The sequence below is a fragment of the Erythranthe guttata genome, chromosome 14 (assembly GCF_056151865.1).
Source record: "Erythranthe guttata isolate IM_541 chromosome 14, IM_541, whole genome shotgun sequence".
Lineage (NCBI taxonomy): Eukaryota > Viridiplantae > Streptophyta > Magnoliopsida > Lamiales > Phrymaceae > Erythranthe > Erythranthe guttata.
This window is the reverse complement of record NC_142546.1, coordinates 4,431,694-4,452,500: the sequence shown is the minus strand read 5'-3', so window position 1 is coordinate 4,452,500 and position 20,807 is coordinate 4,431,694. Positions and strand designations below refer to the sequence as shown.

Below are 20,807 nucleotides of genomic sequence, written 5' to 3'. Positions count from 1 at the left end.
TAATTTATAAAGGTCTTTAATCTGATTTCTCGAAGTTCGTAGAAACTTTGATTTCTTAGAAATTAAATTTATTCATCTGTTGAATGCATTCTGCTGAATCAGGCCTTTAACGATAACTCATACAAATTTTATTTATAAAATTCTTATTGAATATGAAAGATGAATTTGCGGTGCTAATATATTATATAAATCAGATTATATTATATTACGTGAAATCTGAGTTTATTTGGAAATCGGACGGATCGGATTGGAAACGGGCGTTTCGGAAAATTTCAGATTTTTTCCGGAACTCAAATCTCATTTCCTATTGCGATTCCGAAAATTTCGGAATCAAAAACTGAGTTCCGATTCCGATATATTCGGAAATATCGGAGTTTTGGATTTTTTCGGAATTTCAAAATTTTCTTAAAAGAAAGGGAAGAATAAGAAAAACAATCAAAAACACCAAAACCGAGCAACAATCGACAATAAACCTCTCCACACAATGCAAAACATTCAAGAATTTGTATTCCATTCATATCAATGACATATTCCGCAAAACATTCAAGAATTTGTATTCCATTCATATCAATGACATATTCCACCAAAATAATTCCTAAAATAACAGAATATTTGAGGTTTCAAAAATAGAAAAATGTTATTATTTGCAGATCGATGATTCCGACGAGTAGCTTACTGGCCAGCACCCCTTTGCCTTTTGGATGCTCGAAGAAACGAGCGTCGCCCAATGTTGTTAGAACCGGACCGACCCGGCCGGTCGGACCGGTTCGACCGTGACCCGGCAATAAAGCGGTCCGGTCTAACATCTAAAACCGGAAAAATCGAAAACCGAGGTCAAATGACCAAAATCTAGTTTGACCGGGTAAAACCCGAGAACCGACGAGTCAGTCAAGGAACCCGGTTTTCGGCCAAAACGTCTCGAATCACAGTTGAGTTGGTTATTTGTGGCTAGATTTGAGCAAACCTTCACAAACTTAGTAATGGGTGGCCTGATCTAGTCATGAGTGGTCGAAGGAGTGTTGGATATGATCATGGGTGATCGAATAGGGGTGGCCGATTCCAAATTTGAAGAAAAAAAAATGGAAAAATATAGAGTATAAGTAATAAAATGTAGTAAGAAGTGATATGAAGTAGATAAAAGTGAAAATAATAAATGGGAGATTAAAAATATAAAGAAAATAATATTTTTAGAACATTAAAATTAATAAAATAATGGCATATTAAAAAAAAAACAAAAACCCGGTTGAACCGGTTCGACCCTATAAACTCATGACCCAAATGGTCGTCCGATTCTATAGCCGGTCCGGTTCTGAAAACATTGGCGTCGCCCTTTGCAATGGAGTTGAATATTGGAGAAGATTAAAACAAGAATGTCATCGAAAATCACAGACTTTAAAACATGCGACGAAGCGTGCGAGTTAAATCAAGAATCTTACACGAGTTAATATCCTTCCAACGGGGGTGGAATTGAAGAAGAGCATCGGAGCACTAAACACCGAGTTAATAAAACCCGAGAATAAGGCTTTCGAAGCTCTCAGCCCTAAAAGAATCGCGAAAAGCGCTATGATATATACGAACACAACACTAAGTGACGAAATTAGAGTGTAGATCCTGACGACGAAAACACTGCTTCGTTCGAGATTTTGAACCGAAAAAGCTAGCCAGAAACTCGCGGCAGTTTGAAATTACAGTAGGCCCCAAAAAATATTTAGATTTTAAGCAAAATCCAAAACCTATTTAATTAATAATTTTTTTTAGGTTTTACTATTATACCCTTAATCTATAATTAGACGTGTAATTAAGAATTAAATACTATCTCTCTCTCTCTCTCTCTCTCTCTCTCTCTCTCTCTCTCTCTCTCTCTCTCTCTCTCTCTCTCTCTCTCTCTCTCTCTCTACGCCACAACACCCGTGCAATCCTTTCGTCGCCGAGTGGGAGATTGTTAGAGTAGGTGATCAATAAGTCTTGTGACTGTGGTCTTTACATATTTCATCTAATAATAATACTTTTGGCATTTTATATATGTGTCCCTTGCTTGCGTATAGATATAGGTCTTATAGTTATTCTATTACTACTAAATTATCTAATTTCCTTTTTTTTTTGTAATGAAGGAACCCACAAACAACCATATAGGTGCACTGGGTAAACCATACGAGAGATGTAAACCACACTAGGCTAACCATGTGTGACAAGCTCTACCTAGCGACCGTTGACAAGGCAATTCGAACCTAGGTCAACGACACATGCACATTGCTCAAACCGTTAAGCCATCCCTTGGGGGACTGTTAAATCACGAGATAACTTAATGACAATACAATAATATAACTGTTAAAACCAATTCCTAGTCAACGGGTTACGCCATTAACGAGCATACATGTCCTTTTTCCATTTGAGACTAAGCTAGCATTTAGTGTTAGCGGATGGAGAATGTAGGTTGTTGTTTAGCTTGAAGAGAGAAGGAGACGGCGAGAGCATTTTGTCGTAACAGAGACGTCACTCCCTTGCCTAAAATAAGCGTATCTGCAACTAAATGTGGCTACTTATTTAGCTCTTAATAGAGTGAGCTATCTGTTGTGATTTGAATTTGTCTATTGTTACCTTAAGGGGTAAATTACGAGAAATCCATTGAGGTAATGCCTAGTTACGAAAATACCCTCATGTTTGTGAGATTACAAAAATCTCTTTATGCTCAGTGTTTGACCGTTACGTTCACAGAAAATGTGTTTTGTTCAATTTTTATGAGATGTAAACGGACAAAATAAAGCTCCCACGCACTCCTCTTGGCCCATGATAGGTGTAGTTTTATGAAATAGCAGAATAATTAAAGTAGGATAGAGAACGTAGTACACTTTCCAAGTTTTTGAGAATTTTGATTATTATCAGAACAAGAAGCCTTGTTTGAAAATTTGTTTTTAGGCTTATTTTTTACAAAATTCACTTTACCCAAAGACTTGTGACTCTTACTGGTTTTCAAATCAAGTTTGTTGAATTTTGAATGCCTATGAATATCTACTCATCTGTTGAGACAGACTACATGTTACGACATTAGGTGACGTAACAGAATTGTTGTGTTGTCACAGTAATAAATCTACGAAAAGCAGAATAAAGAACACAACAATTTAATGTGGTTCGGATACAAACGTACCTTACATCCATGAGGACTTGCAAAACTAGTTCAGATTTAAGTGTACATTAATAGGACTTAATAAAAACACTAAAGACTCCCTCTTTATGTAATATGCCGTTCTTGCACACGACTCGAACTTGTTGATAATCAAAGCAATTCCTCTTCCGCGCTCTTGGACTTCCTCCAATGTTGAACTTCCTTCAAACGGCGGATCGACCTCTCCCGAGATCTTTTAAGCACTTCTCCCGAAACGCCGATCTTCTTTATGGCCTGGTAGAAGAAACCTGTTTTGTTGCCACACCTGACGTGCAGACAGGGCTGCAACACGGGCTGCACCTTTCAAAGCCTTTATGCTGGGATTTTTCTTTTTAAAGCTCCATCGGACTCATATGAGGTTGAGGGCCTTATATAGGCACGAAATCTCCACCCTAAACCTAACTTGGCCCCTAAGAAATCGATTTAACTAGGTAATAGAATCCTAGTCGATTTCTACTTCTATTCTAGATAAGTACAAAAGATACCTAACTAGAATATAATACATGGAAATAAATCTAAGTCCTAATAAAAATATTACAAGAATAGGACTCTAATTAATTCCAAAATAAACATGGAAAACAAATCTTTGCTAATCTTTAGTTTCCACGTATGGCGGATTTCTTCAATCTTCACAAACAGAAATCTGGTGCCAACAATCTCCCCATTTGGCATAGATTGGTTAGAATCCATGTTTAACAAGAACTCCCCCTGCAGATGAGATTTACTCCCCCTGCAACAAAGATGTCACTTTTCTTCACCCGTCTTGGTCTTCTATCAGAGTGTACCATCACAGGGCACGTTACAACGCAGCGGAATTGGGTGAATGCCGTGACAGACTTCCGTCTCAACCTTCCTTGTGAACACACGTCATCCAATAAGCAAAGCAAACAAATCAAAACCCAAAATCAGACACTAAGTATATCTAGTGACCCGCTCTGATGCCAATTGTTGAATTTTGAATGCCTATGAATATCTACTCATCTGTTGAGACAGACTACATGTTACGACATTAGGTGACGTAACAGAATTGTTGTGTTGTCACAGTAATAAATCTACGAAATGCAGAATAAAGAACACAAAAATTTAATGTGGTTCAGATACAAACGTACCCTACATCCACGAGGACTTGCAAAACTAGTTCAGATTTAAGTGTACATTAATAGGACTTAATAAAAACACTAAAGACTCCCTCTTTATGTAATATGCCGTTCTTGCACACGAGTCGAACTTGTTGATAATCAAAGCAATTCCTCCTCCGCACTCTTGGACTTCCTCCAATGTTGAACTTCCTTCAAACGGCGGATCGACCTCTCCCGAGATCTTTTAAGCACTTCTCCCAAAACGCCGATCTTCTTTATGGCCTGGTAGAAGAAACCTGTTTTGTTGCCACACCTGACGTGCAGACAGGGTTGCACCCTTCAAAGCCTTTATGCTGGGATTTTTCTTTTTAAAGCTCCATCGGACTCATATGAGGTTGAGGGCCTTATATAGGCACGAAATCTCCACCCTAAACCTAACTTGGGCCCTAAGAAATCGATTTAACTAGATAATAGAATCCTAGTCGATTTCTACTTCTATTCTAGATAAGTACAAAAGATACCTAACTAGAATATAATACATGAAAATAAATCTAGGTCCTAATAAAAATATTACAAGAATAGGACTCTAATTAATTCCAAAATAAAAATGGAAAACAAATCTTTGCCAATCTTTAGTTTCCACGTATGGCGGATTTCTTCAATCTTCACAAACAGAAATTTGGTGCCAACAAAGTTCTTTACTTTTCAAACCATTTATAATAGTATCCAAAGTCACTTTATCTGTGCCATACTTAATGGGTGATTTTACATCATTGTAAGAGTCTGGAATAACATTTAAAATAACAATGGGGGTGTACTCATTAATTATTTTATCCCCAGTCAACTTAATATTTTGCACCAGTTTTGTAAGATCATCTAGATTTTCATCATGATCTTTGTGACAATCAATTTTAAATCTAAAAAAAGATTCCAGCAAAAACATTTTGGTGGGTAAGGAGGTTTCAATATAAAGCTCTTCCACTTATCCCATAATTCCTTAGCAGTATCAAGCTTACCTATCTTCATCTTTCGCATCCTTTGTAGTTTTATCATCATAAGATTGAGTTATAGATTTAAAACAAATATATTGAGCTAAGACACCTTTCATTTTTTGTTTCCAAATAGCAAAATCACCCTTGCCATCAAATGATGCCACAGAAAATAAGAAAAACAAGTTGCACGTCGACAACAACAGAAATGAAGCACACAAGTTACACATAGACAGCAACACAAAGAGAAATAACACCCACATGACTAAGGCAATCACAAAAGATGGTCACAGAAGCTCACACAAGTCAAATAGGGTGCATAAAGTAAAGTTAACGGTTTCGGACAACAAGGCCATCTTAGGCTACCTCCATCCCCCAGATTCTTGCGACACTAAGCGGTTCGGGTAATGGGGATTTGGTGTAGTAAGTAGCCTGAGTTAAATCAAGCTCCAAAATATATATATATATATATATATATATATATATATATATATATATATATATATATATATATATATATATATATATATATATATATATATATATATATATATGAGCGGAAGTTTTCTCAAACCACTGCAGATCTACCACAGGTTTTTCAGGATTTTACGCAGAAACAAGAGCGAGTGAGAACGTAACCGATTTTTACAGCACGAGTATGTTAAGAACAAGTGCCGAATTGATGCTCTGATACCACTGTTAGGTAGAAGTTCCAATAGTTCTAGCAATAAATTCGTTATAATAGAAAGATGGAAATAGATAGAAAGCAAGGATAGCTCAACTTAAAACTGCATGTATAAACATCGGTTCAGTTCCCTTTTCCAGTGTTCAGTTCAGAAGATTCAAAGTTTGGTGGCGATTCCAAAACGGAAACAAGCACCAAGTAACTGCCACACACCTGAAACCCTAGATTTACCTACTCAGATTGAACGGTCCGCATCATTAAATCTGCTACTCGGAGGCAAGGACATCCATTGTTCGGAAAGGCCTGCGATGGGTGTCGACGAAAAACGACAATGGTGACGAAGTACTGTAGAGAGAGGGGGTAAGAATAGAGAGAAACGACACAGTTGAGAATGAATTGCTAGAGTTGAGAGGAAGAGTGAGAAAGAACAATGTGAAGGACCAACATCAATCACCAAAGATGGACATAATCAGGTCAGACTTAAGCAGTGGGCTTAAGTTGTTTAAGCTCAATTCGCTCAGTTGGGCTGCCACAATTATATAAGACCGGCCATATCCAAAGTTTATTTGTGGGCACAATTCTCGACCCCCAAGACATTAAAAGTTAAAAGCTAAGGACTAAGGTCTCGATTTTTTTTTGGGGCAAATAGCAAAAAGGGACATTACAAGAGACTTAAATACACATTGGTCCACAAAATAAACAGTCTTTCAAATAAACTCATCCCCATGTCTTTAGTCTAAAATACCCTCCATAATATAATTTCTATCATTCCCATTCATTATACTCTAAATTCCTTAATATTACACATTGACCCCATATTTAAACAAATATATCACATTAACCCCCATTTTAATAATTTTTTGAAAAAATATTTTTTTTCTAAAAATAATTTTTTTCTGACTTTTTTTCCGCCAGGTCAACCGCCATTGACCGCCGGTCTTCGACGTTGACTTTTTTGTTTTTGATTTTTTTTTTAAATTTTGTTTATTCTTAGAAAAAAATATTTTAATTAATATTACTGTCTTGACTGCTAAATTACTATCTCATACAGTAATATTACTGTTTGGGACAGTAATATTATGAATATTATTTTCCCGAACAGTAATATTACTGTCCCAAACAGTAATATTACTAATATTACTATCCCAAACAGTAATATTACTAATATTACTGTCCCAAACAGTAATATTATTGCAGTAGACAGTAATATTACGCTCGTATACAGTAATATTACAGTTGAAGACAGCAAAAATGCAGGCCAAGACGATAAAATTAATTAATACAGTAATATTACTGTCTCAGACAGTTAAATTACTATTGGAGACAGTAATTTAGGACAGCAATATTAATTAAAATATTTTTTTTTAAGAAAAAACAAAATTTCAAAAAAAAAAAACAAAAAGTCAATTAACAGTTAAATTAATGTATCCGACAGTTAAATAACTGTTGGAGACAGTAATTTAGCAGCCAAGACAGTAAGATTAATTAAAATAATTATTTTAAGGAAAAAAAATCCAATTAATAGTTAAATTATTGTCTCCGACAGTTAAATAACTGTTGGAGACAGTAATTTAGCAGCCAAGACATGAATATTAATTAAAATATTTTTTTAAGAAAAAAAAAGGTCAATTAACAGTTAAATTATTGTCTCCGACAATTAAGTAACTGTTGCAGACAATAATTTAGCAGCCAAGATAGTAATATTAAGTAAAATATTTTCTTTAAGAAAAAAACAAAATTAAAAAAAATTAAAAAAAAAAAAAAGCAATCAATGCTGGAGACCCAACAGTCAACGGCGGTTGACCTACCGGAAAAAAATTTCATAAAAAAAAAGGTCAATGCCGGAAATCGGCGATCAATGGCAGTCTCTGGTGGTGGCGGGTCAAAATTGAAATTAGGGTCAAAATTGGTTAATTGGTGAAATTTGGCTAAATTTGGGTGTAAATCATGAAATTAGAATTGAATTGGGTTTCAAGGAATTGGGGGTAATTTTGGTATATATAAAAGGGTTTTCATTATTTGTAAATAAGTTTGAATGAGCTGAAAATATTTGAAAGACAAAAAAGTTGGATGTCCTTTTTTTTTTAATTAAGTGCCCTTGTGAGGCGCCTTTTTGAGATTAACCCTTTTTTTTTTGTTATATATTTATATAATTAGGATTATTAGTGAGAACCCCCAACACATTAGGATATATTAAAGTGGATCCACACCCTTTTACAATATTAGTGAGAATCCCTTTAATTGTTTAATTAAATTAATATTATTACAATTATTAAATATTATACCTATATTACCCCTAATCACCAAATCTTATATTTACAAAACCCTAACCACATCATCTGTCACAAACAGATATGCTGGTACTTTTTTTTTTTTTTTGTTCTTCTAGTTTTGGAAGTATTCCTGCAATCCTCGTCGGAAGACCACTCCACCACTGTTGTCATGGAATCGATGACCTCGAGGAGGATGTCGAAACCTTGGGCTGCATTTTCATGTGAGAATCGCGCCCGTCGATGCCCTACCGTAACCTCGGATGCCGTTAACATAGGCAGATCTGCTTCGTCCGTTATGTTCGGTATTGTTTGGGAGGCTGATTATTCGTTCAATTAATTGTAGAATGTATGTTCGTTTGTTGAAATTGTGTTCATGTTACTCAAAAATATATAGTTGTTTTCGTTACAGTTGTAGTTGGTTTCGATAATGGTCGTTGTTGGAGTTCTGGTGTGATTTGTTTGCTTTTGTTTTAGTTGATTTTAATAATTTGTAATTGATTTAATATAGTTGTTTTCGTATAGCAATATATTTCCGCACAACAATATTGTAGTATTCATTACTTTTTAGTTGGTTTGAATAAATAGATAATTTAACAAATAGTTGTTGGAGATGCTTTGATTAAACAATTAAGTAATCTTACAATGAAAATAATGTAATATATAATTAATTTATAAATGGGCGTATAGTTGTTTTAATACCAATTGTTTTTATAACAGTTGTTTTATTGAAATATAGTTATTTAACAGAAAAATTAAAAAAATATATAGTAAAAGAATATTTAAAGAAAAATATTAAACAAATTAAAAAGAATTTAATTTTTTTTTATTATTTTTTAAGGACAATTAGTGAAACCCCCTCTAGAATTTTTTTAATAAGGATGGATCCAGCCTATTTTTCTTTATTAGTGATAGGTCCAATTTTTCTCTTATTCCAAATTTACCCTCCCTACTAACTACCCACTACTTTAATGATTTTATAATTTCTTTTAATTATAATTTTCATTTATTTATTTATTTATCTTTTATATTTATTTAAAAATATTCTATACTTAAACATAATTAATCTTTTTTTTTCTACTGTTGGATTTGCAAATCAATTATAATATTTTTGAAAACAACTATAAAAATTCCGAAAACAACTATAAAATTTTCGAAAACAACTAAAATATTTCTTAAACGACTAAAGTTTTGTTTTTCGTTTCTCCTGTTTTGGCTATTTTGTTCATAATCAGCTATAAAGTGACCGAAAACAACTATTTTTCTTTCTCGTTTTTTTATCCGAATCAACTTTAAGAAAACTCTAAAACAACCATGAAAAATATTTGTTTTCAATGGCAGGTTTACCAAATAAGATCAACTAAAAATTAAAAAAACAACTATAAAAAAAATTGAGATCACCTATAAAATATCGAAAACAACAATAAAATCTAGTTGTTTAATGAAATCAACTAAAAATTATCAAAACAACTATAAAATTAGTGAAAACAACTACAAATTTTCAAAATCGAAAACAACTACAAATTTTCAAAATCAACTACAAAATAAACAACTCCAGTTTTAGAGAAAACTTCTATAAATTCATTTCTTCTACTTTGCCATGGCTGAGATAGGAGTTTTCTTCCAGAGATATGGCCAACGTACAACTCCGATCATATGAGTTTTCTTCCACAGATCTTCATAGATTTCGAATGTGCTATGCATAAAATAATCCCCATGTCCGCAACTATTTCATACATAAAGACAAACACAAAACAATTCAATAAAAAATCAAATTACAACAAAGAATAATATCCAAAATATGTAATAACATTAACAAATTGCTGACTTTCTATTTAAACAAAAGCAAGACTCAAATCACAAAATTAATCAACAAATATGACATGATAGAAATCGAATCCTACTGTAATTTGACAATTGAATCAAGACAATAACACCATAACAATTAATCAAAAAAATCAATCAGTTGCAAAATAAAACTAATTAAATAATGAAGGAATTTGATAGACAAACCTAAATAATCTCGCTTGCTTCGATACAGATCTCGTCGTCACCGACGTTACACCGTCATGAAGGCTAAGAGGTTGTCGATGTCAGATCGGATTCAAGTGACGTTGGAAGTTGTCCCCAAAAAACGGCGGAGAAATTGATTGGAGAAGAAGCCTCGTCGTCTTCTTCACAATTGCCCTTGACCATGGGATTCGCACATAAAAAGGCTGTTGGGGGAGAAGAAGATGGTGAAGAAAAATAGAGAAGATCGTGGGGCGGAGGTGGGGGAGAGGTGGCTGGGAGAGGCTACGTGGCGGAGGTTGTTAAGTGTATATTTTTACACTTTATCGTATCTTTTTATTTGGGCTTTTGGTGTGTTTTAATGATAATTGGTGCTTAAAAAGTTGATTTATTGTATTTTAGGTGCAAATTGACGAATTGGCAACTTATGGGGTGAAAACTGCAAATTCAGAGAAAAAGTGGGCCAAAAGTGAAAAAATAGAAATTCTGGAGAATTAAGAACCGGACGGCCGTCCGGATTTTAAAGCCTATTCTCGCACGGCCGTCCGGATTGACGTATTGGCGCAGTGAAAGGATTTTAATTGCACAAGGAAACTGCCTTCTTCCCCAAGTTCTTCACCCTATATAAGACCAATCCAAGCACACAATTAAGGATCCCTTTTTGACGCAATTTCAAGAGCAACAAAGCAATAACGAAGACGAAGAATTCGAAGACTCCAAGCATAGATTTATCGTCTATGATTTATTTTATTTGCGTTTTTCCTTTAATCATGAGTAGCTAAATTACTTATTTCTAGGATTTTATTTGGAACCCTATGTGGGATTTATAAACCCTTTTCTATGATTTTATGCAAGTTTTAATTCCGGATTATTTCTTCTACTTGTTTCATTAAGTGCATGAATTTGATCACCTTGTGTGCTTTTATGTTATTGTTAATCGCATGAATCGGAAGATCGGGTTAATAATTAGAACTGTGGTAGAAGAGCCTTTGTTGTATTAACATAGGAATATAGTTAATCTCTTAGGTAGCCATTATTGAGATTTGTGCTTAATGCTGTGTTCTAGAATTCACTGCATAGGAATATAGTAATTGAATCTAGAGTATTAGAATCGTAATACACGCGGAAGCGGGTTATGATTATTTTAGCATCTCAGGTTAATAATCCGGGTTAATTGCTTGCATAATTGAAGGAATTGGGGGAATAATAATCACATAGGGGGAAGAATAAAATCCTAGGCTTGCTTATCTTGATTAAATCTTCGTTTTAAATTGCTTTCTTGTTTTTGCTTGCTTTTAATTTAGTTTAATTTAGTTAATTCTCTCTAAAATTCGACTGTGTAGGGTGGGCTTGATAATAATTGGTAGAATTTAGCGTCTAGGATTAGATAATTAAATATTCCCTGTGGGTTCGATATCCGGACTTTTAGTCCACTATATTACTTGTACGATACGTGCACTTGCGTGTAGGTTTTCGACCAACAAGTTTTTGGCGCCGTTGCCGGGGAATATTTTAATTATTTATTTTATTCTAGCTCTAGATTTGAACAATTTTCACGATTCACCCATTTAATTTTTGTTTTATTTTATTTTTGTTTTAGGTACGGTGTATGCCTAGGAGACTCGATCTTGCTAGAGAACCGTTTGATCCCGAAATTGAACGCACTTTTCGAGCCGCTAGGAGACGTCAACACGCAACCAATACAATGGAGGACGAAGAACGCATACGCGCAGAGGGTAATTTAATCAATGCCAATGGAAACCAAGTCCAAGACCCACCCCCTCAACTTCCGTTACAGCCAGCACCTAGGCCACGAGCACTTCAAGATTACATAATCCCAACTCTAGACGGATTCCGCCCGAGCATCCAATATCCACCCATTGAGGCGCACAATTTTGAGATCAAGCAAGGCCTTTTGACGATGCTCCAAAATAACGGGCTATTTAGTGGGTTGGCAGGTGAAGATCCCCATCTTCACATTGTCAATTTTCTAGATACCTGTAATTCCCACCGTCAAAACGGTGTTTCCCAAGAGGCGCTTCAATTAATTCTCTTCAAGCACTCCCTACAAGGAAGAGCTCGCCAGTGGTTGATGTCCCAAGCCCCCCACTCTATCTCGTCGTGGCCTCAACTCCTCAACCTTTTCATGAAGGTTTATAGCTCACCCGAGAAGGACGAGAGAATTCGACGAGAAATTCACAATTTTGTCCAAGAGCAAGGCGAGCAATTATACGAGGCATGGGAGAGATTTAAAACTCTTTTGCGGCAGTGTCCAACACATGGAGTCGAACAATGGCGGCAAATCCACATCTTCTACCAAGGGATTAACCAGAATGCACGAACGGTCTTAGATGCATCAACCGGGGGAAATTTTATGAGTCAATCGATACCGGATGCTTTCATCATGTTGGATCAAATTGCTCAAATCGGTTTGCCAAGTCAAGCGAAAGGACGGTTAGTGGAGCTAAGAAAATTCCCGGAGTGTTGGAGTTAGATGCAATTACGGCCCTTCAAGCTCAAGTGACCCAAATTGCTCAACAAAATCAACTCCTTCTGCAGCACATCAAAGCAAGTCCACCACAACAAGTCAAAGCAATCGAATCTCCATGTTGTGAAATTTGCGGTGGAAATCACTACACGCTCCAATGCCAACAAGATGTGGAGTCGCTCAACTACGTCAACAATGCGCCTCGCCAATTCCAAAATCAAGGGTGGAGATCACAAGGGCAATATGGAGGAAATCAACAAGGCCAAGGGTATCAAAGACCTCAAGGTCAATTTCAAAATCAAGCCCTTCCCCAACAAAGCTATCAAGGCAACAATCCACTGGCCCAAAAATCAAGCACGGAGGAGATATTGGCCCAATTCATGACTGCTACCCAAGCCTCGCTGCGGAATTTGGAGAATCAATTCGCTCAATTCGTTGTGAATCAAGAGAAACGCCCGCCGGGAGCATTGCCATCGAATACGGAAGATCCTCGAAATCAAAAGTTCAAGACGTGCCAAGCTATCGATTTCAAGATCAAGAAAAAGGAAGAAATTCAAGTCAAGCCGCAAGTCACTGTAGCCGAATGGGTCGAGCCAATCCCATATCCACAAAGATTGCTAACGAAAAAGATCGAGGACGAGACGTGCCAAGCAGTCACCTTGAAGAACGGGAAGCAATTGGAGGAAGCCCCACGAAAAGAGAAGAGAAACACGGTAATCGAGAAGCCAAAAGTAAATGAGGAAAAAGAATCAACTCATGAAGAGCCACCATCAACGGTGCCTTCACAAGCCCATCCAATTCCTTATCCTCAAAAGTTTATAATGAAGAAGCTCGATGCCGAATATCAAAGATTTTTGGACAAGTTGAAGGAAATTCGCATAAATATTCCTTTCATTGAAGCACTTCAAAAGATGCCAAAGTGGGTGAAGTTCCTCAAGGACCTCGTGAAGAAAAGTAAGAAATTGCAAGGGAACGAGATGATCCAACTCACGGAGCAAATTAGTGCAATTCTTACTCGGCCTCTTCCACAAAAACTCGGCGATCCAGGTAAGTTTACTATTCCTTGTACTATAGGAGGTAAAAATTTTAGGTCACTCATTGATTTAGGTGCTAGCATTAATCTTATGCCTTATTCCACTTACAAAAATCTTGGGTTATGTGAGATTGAACCAACGGCTATAACCCTTCAATTAGCCGATAGGTCTTTAGTTTACCCAAAAGGTATTTTAGAGAACGTGCTAGTGAAAGTGAATAAATTTATTTTCCCTGTGGATTTCGTTATACTTGATATAGATGAAGATAGGGAGATACCTCTTATTCTAGGAAGGCCGTTTTTAGCCACGTCGAAAACTCTAATTGATTGCGCTAGTGGTGATCTTACAATGACAATGCACGATCAAACGATCAAATTTAACGTTTTTAGCGCTAATAAAAATCCATGTGATAATAATGATTGTTATGCGATTGATCTTGTGGATTTTACAAATCATGACGATTTTGACGTTTTGATCTTAGACCATGGGAAAGGATCTTTGAGTTCAGGAGATGGTGGCAGAAAAGATAGTCGGACGGAGCAAGTTTATTGTGCAAATTCAATTTCAACACCTCTAAGAGATAGTCAAAAGAGTTGGGGTGCTAACGGTGATGAACGTGCAATGAGGATGAGACCACCAAAAAAATCAAACGAGCATCATGGGGGAGAGGAATTCAATTGCCAAGTGACTTCGGTCACGTTAGCTTGAACAAAGAAGCAGACAAAGTCCGGCTGAAGACTGTAAACTTAGCGCTTCTCGGGAGGCAACCCGAGCTTTCGTTTTTATTTTTTTATGTTATTTTAAATTTTTAGTTTTGTTTTTATTTTATTTTTCTAAAAAAAAAAAAAAAAAAGTTTCAGGGGCACTAATAAGAAGTTTTTATTTTTCAGGGACCTAATTGAAATTATTCACACGGCCGTGCAAGAAAAAGGCAGGAATCTCACACGGCCGTGTGAGATTTTGGTGATGCTACTGCCCAAAATCGCAAAAGGGCACGGCCGTGCGGATTTTACACCTAAATCTCGCACGGCCGTGCGAAATTTGAAGAGGCTACTGCCCAATTTTGAGAAAGGGCACGGCCGTGCGGATTTTTCACCTAAATTTCGCACGGCCGTGCGAAAAAAAAAAAACAAAAAAAAAAAACAATTTCCATAATTTCAAATCCTCTCTCTCCCCCACTTCGAACCCTAGCCTTCCTTTTTCGAAATTTTCCCTTTTCTTTGACAAATTTCACCGAAAATTTACCAACTACACACATATAATATGTAATCAAGGTGGTTTGTTGTTGATTTGCGCCGGTACCCGAGCTTTCGGATGATGAAGAAGATGGTGACGCTCATGCGCAAGGTGGAGTTGGTGAGCAACCCGACGATGGTCCCGATGCTTAAAAACAGGTGTTTTCTATCCTTAAACTCAGGGCGAATCACATTGAGGGCAATGTGAAGTTTAAGTTTGGGGGTGGTTAACTACTTGTGTTCTTTTATGTGCGCTTTATTTGTGTTTTAATTTTTTGTTTTAATTTGCATGCATTAGGTTTTATTCGTTTCTATTGTTTTTCTCGTTTTTCGGAAAAAAAAAAAAAAAAAAAAAAAAAAAAAATTGCTTGAGTCGAATGCATCTATGATTTATGATGATGAGAGATGATCAATGTTTGATGATGAAATTGCTTGTTTTATGTGATAAGGATTTGATGTTTGTTTAGCTTTCTATTCAACGGGACTTAGAAGCGAATTATTGCTAGGAATCACATTTTGTGCATTGCTTTTGTTGAATGTTTTGTATTCTAAATTTGGAATTAATTTGTGCTAGATCATGCTATGTTCGGTTTTAAGACTCACCTTAGGAAATTTATGATACGAAGTATTGAGTAGTAAGTGATTTGGGATATGATTTGGGCCTTCTTCGATATTAGTAGAGTAGAATAATTTGGTGAGTATTTGGAGTCAAGCATATGCATGTAAGTATAAATTTTCTCTATTTTTAACTTGCAAATATTGGATACTTGAAGCAATTGTATGATTTGTGGTTTTTGGTAATGGTGAGTGACTAAGTGTTGTTGAATTTTGAGCTTGCGAATGCCTAAGAATTGTCATTATAATTACAAGTTCTGAAAACGTGAAGTTGGCCATTGATCTATGTGATGAGATGTAATAGTTGTGTTATTTGCTTATCGGTAGATTTTGCTTGAGGACGAGCAAAAGTTCAAGTTTGGGGGTGTGTTAAGTGTATATTTTTACACTTTATCGTATCTTTTTATTTGGGCTTTTGGTGTGTTTTAATGATAATTGGTGCTTAAAAAGTTGATTTATTGTATTGTAGGTGCAAATTGACGAATTGGCAACTTATGGGGTGAAAACTGCAAATTCGGAGAAAAAGTGGGCCAAAAGTGAAAAAATCAGAAATTCTGGAGAATTAAGAACCGGACGGCCGTCCGGATTTTAAAGCCTATTCTCGCACGGCCGTCCGGATTGACGTATTGGCGCAGTGAAAGGATTTTAATTGCACAAGGAAACTGCCTTCTTCCCCAAGTTCTTCACCCTATATAAGACCAATCCAAGCACACAATTGAGGATCCCTTTTTGACGCAATTTCAAGAGCAACAAAGCAATAACGAAGACGAAGAATTCGAAGACTCCAAGCATAGATTTATCGTCTATGATTTATTTTATTTGCGTTTTTCCTTTAATCATGAGTAGCTAAATTACTTATTTCTAGGATTTTATTTGGAACCCTATGTGGGATTTATAAACCCTTTTCTATGATTTTATGCAAGTTTTAATTCCGGATTATTTCTTCTACTTGTTTTATTAAGTGCATGAATTTGATCACCTTGTGTGCTTTTATGTTATTGTTAATCGCATGAATCGGAAGATCGGGTTAATAATTAGAACTGTGGTAGAAGAGCCTTTGTTGTATTAACATAGGAATATAGTTAATCTCTTAGGCAGCCATTATTGAGATTTGTGCTTAATGTTGTGTTCTAGAATTCATTGCATAGGAATATAGTAATTGAATCTAGAGTATTAGAATCGTAATACACGCGGAAGCGGGTTATGATTATTTTAGCATCTCAGGTTAATAATCCGGGTTAATTGCTTGCATAATTGAAGGAATTGGGGGAATAATAATCACATAGGGGGAAGAATAAAATCCTAGGCTTGCTTATCTTGATTAAATCTTCGTTTTAAATTGCTTTCTTGTTTTTGCTTGCTTTTAATTTAGTTTAATTTAGTTAATTCTCTCTAAAATTCGACTGTGTAGGGTGGGCTTGATAATAATTGGTAGAATTTAGCGTCTAGGATTAGATAATTAAATATTCCCTGTGGGTTCGATATCCGGACTTTTAGTCCACTATATTACTTGTACGATACGTGCACTTGCGTGTAGGTTTTCGACCAACAGAGGTGCACACGGAGAGAAAAAGAGAGAGATGTGCTGGTGAAGAGAAGTGAGGGGAAACATAGGGTTTAAAGATAATTAAGGGTAATATAGAGATATCCCTAAAATTCGGATTTATGGTAAATTGAAATATATAATGAGGGGGTTTTCACTAATATGCAAAATGATGTTATATCCATCCTAATATAACTAAATGTATTGGGGGGTTTTCACTAATAATCCCTATTTTTTAAACAAGAAACAAATAAAAAAACCGAAAATGAAAATTAAAACAATACATCAAACTAGTCGATAATGGGTAGAGAATAGTTGGAGGGTAAATTTGAAAATATAAAAAAAATAATGGGTCTCTCACTAATAAAATTAGTTTTAGCCCTTGCGCAACACTAATTAATTTTGATTTTGATTTTGATTTTGATTTTGATTTTTTCCACATAATTATTTATTTATTTGCTCCAAGGTTCTGCAAATCGGACCTATTTACTGCTCGCGATTATTCATTCACCGATTTTCTTCCGTCAACTCGAAGGTACGATTTCATCGATTTTCATTTTGTGTAATTGCATTTGATTATTGTTTTTGTACTTGAGATTGATGAAAACCCTAGGGATAGCTTTATTTTCTGTTGTTGATTGATTGTAGTTTGCCGGGCTGCCATATTCATGATTATGTATCAATTTATGTGTTACACATATTTGACTCATTATCCCTATTTTGACTCATTAATAGCGTATTTTATACTTTATCTATTAGACTCCACTAAAAACAAAACATCTCATAATCTACATGATCGACTACATCTATCTATCTATCCACATATATATATATATATAAACACCCCATGAACGTACAGTACTTATTCGCAACTCATAAATAAACACGAGAGAGAGAGAGAGAGAGAGAGAGAGAGTATGGAGAATAATCATCAAGATTATGAATCTGCGTACCAATATCCACCAGGTTATCGATTTGCACCAAAGGATGAAGAGCTAATCACCGAGTACTTGGTCAAGAAGATCAACAATCAGCCGATCCCCATCGACGATATCAGAGTTGTCGATTTTTACAAATATAATCCTGATACTTATTCAGGTTTGTTCTTTAACTTCATTACTAGCTAGATCGATATTTCTTTAATTTTTCGTTCTTGTGTTCATTATATGATTATGTTGATGAGTTAGGGTTTACTCAACGATCTTCGCCTAGGGTTTTATTAGTTACGTATATTTCACATGCATGCATGCATGATCTCCTTTCTTTTATATATATTTATTTATTTATTAGTAATTTTTTGCTTTGTTTTTATGATCAGATCTAGTTGCGTTAGGGTTTAACTAATGATCTTCGTGTAAATATGTACCCTGAACTTCGTCTAAGCAGGATATATCATTCCTGATAAATTAGGGTTCCTAGGCGAGTTTTAAGAATTCTTGAAAATAGAACCCTATTTGTATTGTATAATATCACATAAATTCATTCTAATTAACACGATTGAACAAGATTTTTTTATTAGGGGTTAAGACTTTTTTAGAAAAACGACTTAAATCTTGACGAAATTAAGGTAAACCAAAAGTTTACGGGGTTCAAGGCAAATCCCACACTTTTTTTTTTTTTAAATAGTCATAGAAATATTATTGAACAAGTAAATATATGTAACATATTTTTAAATATAATAAAATAAAATATAGTATTTCAACTTATCAGAACTCTTTGAAGTTAGAGATAACAACGTAGATTATTAAAAAAATGCAAATATTGCGGAGGAAAAAGTTTAAAATCTTGAAATATGTGCATGTTCTGGTCTAGGGTTTGATTGATTAAATTTCTACATGCAAATATATTGAACGTGAAAATTAACCCATGTGTTTATATATATAGGTGGATATCCAACACTTGGAGATAATGAATGGTATTTTTTCACATTGAGGAATAAAAAAAACCCGAAAGGATCGAGGCCCGATCGGACGGCCAACAATGGATACTGGAGGGCTAGCGGAGCAGATACACCTATTAAAAATATTGATGGTGTCACTATTGGATCAAAGAGGTCTTTGAATTTCTGGGAAGGATTACATCCAAATAGGTCAATTAAGACTGATTGGATTATGCACGAATTTATTGCTGCTACTAATAATCAACAACCTTCTCGAAACAAAAGGGACAGAAACGACACGAAGGTACGTACGTGTATATATATATATATATATATATATATATATATATATATATATATATATATATATATATATATATATATATATGAAATTAAACCATGTGTGTCTAATGATTTGATTGTTAATGAGTGTAATTGATCATTAACTTTCTTTTTTATTTATTTGAAATTTGCAGTTTGACGATTGGGCGTTGTGCCGTATTCATAAGAGAGCTACGAAATTGGATAAAAAAGCAGTCGCTGCACACGGCCGCCAATTTGATCAAGAAGTTCAACAATTAGTTGCACCAGCACCAGCACCAGCAAATCTACTTCCCGGTTTCGACATTCGTGTGCAGTCAGAAAATCTACTTGCACCAGCACCAGCACCACAGAATCTACTTCCCGATTTCGACATTCGTGTGCAGTCAGAAAATCTACTTGCACCAGCACCAGCACCACAGAATCTACTTCCCGATTTCGACATTCGTGTGCAGTCAGAAAATCTACTTGCACCAGCACCAGCACCACAGAATCTACTTCCCGATTTCGACATTCGTGTGCAGTCAGAAAATCTACTTGCACCAGCACCAGCACCACAGAATCTACTTCCCGATTTCGACATTCATGTGCCAGAATATCTACTTGCACCAGCACCAGCACCAGCACCAGCACCAGCACCACAGAATCTACTTCTCGATTTCGACATTCATGTGCCAGAATATCTACTTGCACCAGCACCAGCACCAGCACCAGCACCAGAGGGCGAGTTGCCGTCGGATTTGGCATTATATTGGAGTAGTATATTGGAGGGATTACCGATTGAAGAAGGAAAAGAACCCGCAAGAGAGGCGGCTGATTTGCCGTCAGAAGATTCAGCCAAGGAATTTGCAAACGATGATGCGTTTTGGAGTAGCGTTTTGTATGATGATGAAGAAGCTCAGGGCGAGGCTGCCTATGCGGTCGCCGAAAAGACAGACATTTATAAGTTTTGAGTGTTCATAATCCAAATCGAAGAGATCATCGATCACTTGAGTCGTTGTTGTTGAACCGTAATAATTCATGTTTTCTTAAGTATAAATCCAGTGTAGATTCGAAGATTCAATTCCATGATGTAAGATACGCTTCTCGTTGATTCAAGCATGTTGGTTCTTGGAAATTCGTATGTATGTACTATAAATTTCTAACAAGTGGTATGAGAGCACCATGTTTTGAATCATTGGGATTTCTCAATTTTGCTGAATTTTATTAAATTTCGCATTATGTGAAATCTAGTTTTTTATGGATTTGGTTCGCTAAGTGATGTCCGGATATTGATTATGAAATTCAATACAATTATGAAATTAGATTTTGAAATTTCAATTTCACCCCAGATTTAGGGTTTCTGTAACTTCAATTTGGTCCCCGAAGTTTGGTTATTCTTGATTTTGACTGGGGTCCATTTGAAAATATTTACAAATCTGATTTAGGGCCCAAAGCTTCCGAAAAGTTCATCTAAGTCCCCAAATTTAGAGTTTCTTTCAAAACTGCAGTACATT

At 35.6% G+C, this 20,807-nt stretch overlaps 2 protein-coding genes across 2 annotated transcripts in view; both read left to right on the top strand.

The window, feature by feature from the left end:
• The window catches only part of MIK (pfkB-like carbohydrate kinase family protein), a 34,507-nt gene extending 32,003 nt beyond the window's left edge, over positions 1-2,504 (top strand). The window contains exon 3 of the transcript XR_016029664.1: positions 2,434-2,504. The gene's annotated coding sequence lies outside the window, so the exon portion shown is untranslated. The remainder of the gene's footprint in view (positions 1-2,433) is intronic.
• Positions 2,505-18,028: 15,524 nt separating this feature from the next.
• LOC105960125 (uncharacterized) lies at positions 18,029-20,411 on the top strand. Its single transcript, XM_088814596.1, has 4 exons — positions 18,029-18,209; positions 18,996-19,294; positions 19,467-19,905; positions 20,014-20,411. Exons 1-4 carry the CDS (start codon positions 18,029-18,031, stop codon positions 20,262-20,264), a joined length of 1,170 nt encoding a protein of 389 aa, XP_088670722.1. The 3' UTR covers positions 20,265-20,411.
• Positions 20,412-20,807: the final 396 nt, after the last annotated feature.

Bases quoted from the DNA above. Each gene is read 5' to 3' on its own strand.
- LOC105960125 (XM_088814596.1), top strand. From the start codon at position 18,029: ATGGAGAATAATCATCAAGATTATGAATCTGCGTACCAATATCCACCA. The intron at 19,295-19,466 runs GTACGTACGTGT...TGAAATTTGCAG, and splicing joins GGGACAGAAACGACACGAAG to TTTGACGATTGGGCGTTGTG. The intron at 19,906-20,013 runs AATATCTACTTG...CACCAGCACCAG, and splicing joins TTTCGACATTCATGTGCCAG to CACCAGCACCAGCACCAGAG.